Source organism: Galendromus occidentalis, unplaced genomic scaffold (genome assembly GCF_000255335.2).
Source record: "Galendromus occidentalis unplaced genomic scaffold, Mocc_1.1 scf7180000077460, whole genome shotgun sequence".
Classification (NCBI taxonomy): domain Eukaryota; kingdom Metazoa; phylum Arthropoda; class Arachnida; order Mesostigmata; family Phytoseiidae; genus Galendromus; species Galendromus occidentalis.
In genome coordinates this window covers 462006-464185 of record NW_003805448.1, presented here as the reverse complement: position 1 = coordinate 464185, position 2180 = coordinate 462006, and the positions used below count along the sequence as shown (strand labels likewise).

Here is a 2180-nt window from a genome sequence, read left to right as displayed (position 1 = left end):
TTTGGTATGCTGGAAAGAGGAATGTGCGGTTGAGTCGAGAACGCAAAGAGGGAGCGCCCTGCTGTTCGACTCAAAATCCTCAACGCGGCGCTTTGCAGCATGCAACAGGTAGTCGATCGGCTCCTCAGAGGGGAAGAAATCGGAATGGTACTCACTCTGCCGCGCGACTCAATCGTCGGCTGACCGAAGCTCGAAAGCAAGCAGATGGCTGAGGAAACTTGAACTTGGTGAAATTTTGGGATCCACTTGTTGCCTACGTAGCAGTCTGAGGAACGATGCCGCTACGACGTGAAGCACATTGACTATAAGAGCGAACCCCGAACGGAGAGGGTGTCCTCGCTTGGGGCCTGGATGGGAAATGGAAGGGAGAGAGCGAAGGAACATTCCCATCGACAAGAGGAGGGAAACTACCTCGTGTCCAGGACCTACAGCCTCCGAGGCCCTGGTCGTGCTCCACGGAGCCTCGTGAGGCTTTTTCTCAGCCTCTGAGATCGAGAGTTGCAGAATCGGAGCGGAATGGACTCTTCGGAAGAGAATCTCTGCGAAATCAATGGATCCGCATGCCCGAGGAGCTGCTCCCGAGCGAAGTTCTATGGGGAAGTATTGCCTGAGTTTGAATCGAAGATTAGAACATCATAGTTTCCAGATCGAACAAGCAGACCCGATGCATTCTCCGTGCATTCCTTACGGATGCGAAATACGAAAAACGAGTCCCCACGGGAGAGGGGTGTTCCTTCAATGTGTCGTATGGTACGAAATCAGCAGCTCCTTCGATACCAGCTCGTCATCTACGCGGTCAATGAGCGCAATAGGGTTTTTAAGCCCATCTTGCTGATACTCCATCTGCGATAAGGGATGATACGGCAGAAATTCAGCATAATTCAGGACCGAATCCGCGAGACTCTCGGCGGGTCTCACGTCATTCGCGCCGAGAGGATCCCTTAAATCCTAGCTATCACTTGATGCATCCAAAACGTCTGTTGACTGAGAGCGTCAGTGTCGATCGTCCCGTCGGTTGTCTCGGACTAATCGCTCACCGACATGGAATCGACTCCGCTGCTTCCTGAAGACGAGAACCCGTTCTCAGAGAAAGCCATCAGGAATGGCTTCGTCCGGAAGGTCTACCTCCTGCTGTCGGTGCAACTGCTCATTACGTTTGGCGTGTGCGCGGCTTTCATTCTGATCCCGCAAGTTCATGATTATGCCGTTCAGAACGTGGCTCTGATGTGGGCAGCCATCCTCTGCTACATCGTTCTAGTGATTGTTCTCGCATGTTGCCCGGGAATCCAACGTTCTTTCCCATGGAACATTCTGATGCTATTCGCCTTGACCATCGCATTATCCTACTTGATTGGCTCAATCGCGGCGACTTTCACTCTGACCAGCGTGCTTCTCGCGTTGGGAATCTGTGTGCTATCATGCGTGGGAGTCACTCTTTTCGCAATGAACACGCGTTACGACTTCACCAGCTGGTACGGCTATCTATTCATGATTTCCATGATCCTCTTGTTGTGGGGCTTCCTCTTTCTGCCATTTTTCGGTAATATCGGGTTAACGCAGAAAATTTTCGCCGGAATCGGGGCGGTAGTATTTCTCCTCTACCTGGCGGCCGACACTCAAGCGATAATGGGACGAAAATCGCTGAAAATTTCGACCGAAGATTACGTTTTCGCCGCGCTCACAGTCTACCTCGACGTGATCAACATCTTCCTGTTCTTACTCCAATTGTCCGGACAACAGAAGTAGGATCAACGAGCGAATAAAGAACACGTCTCTGGATCGAGCGGAATCTTCATTCCTACTGGATGTGTTCGTGACTTCATTGTGTCATTCGCTCCGTCTAGAATGTTTGTGGAAGCTTATCTCGCCATTGAGAGGGATGAGCTAAAAGGCTCGTCAGCTGGCGCCGTTAGGTCCCGGAAAAACAAGAACGCTCTTGATGATGTCATCTGGATACATCAGAGCGCGATTCCCAGTTTCTCTCGTCCAGCTCCCGGCTACCGGGTTACATTTCCCAGAGAGGCAATAATGGAAGAATGAGCGTGATACCCAAGTGTTTCATCACGATTCTCTAGACACATTCGGATCACTAGCGGCCCGAAAACAACACTCAGCCCGCTGAGACAAAAGTCCACGAATACGTTCCATTTAGGTAGTTGGTAAGCAGCAGACGATGCGCA

At 51.2% G+C, this 2180-nt stretch overlaps 1 protein-coding gene across 1 annotated transcript; it reads left to right on the top strand.

The window, feature by feature from the left end:
* The first annotated feature begins 976 nt into the window (after positions 1-976).
* Positions 977-1776, top strand: LOC100907571 (protein lifeguard 2). The gene has a single exon (XM_003744106.2). It carries the CDS (start codon positions 1042-1044, stop codon positions 1744-1746), a length of 705 nt encoding a protein of 234 aa, XP_003744154.1. The 5' UTR covers positions 977-1041; the 3' UTR covers positions 1747-1776.
* Positions 1777-2180: the final 404 nt, after the last annotated feature.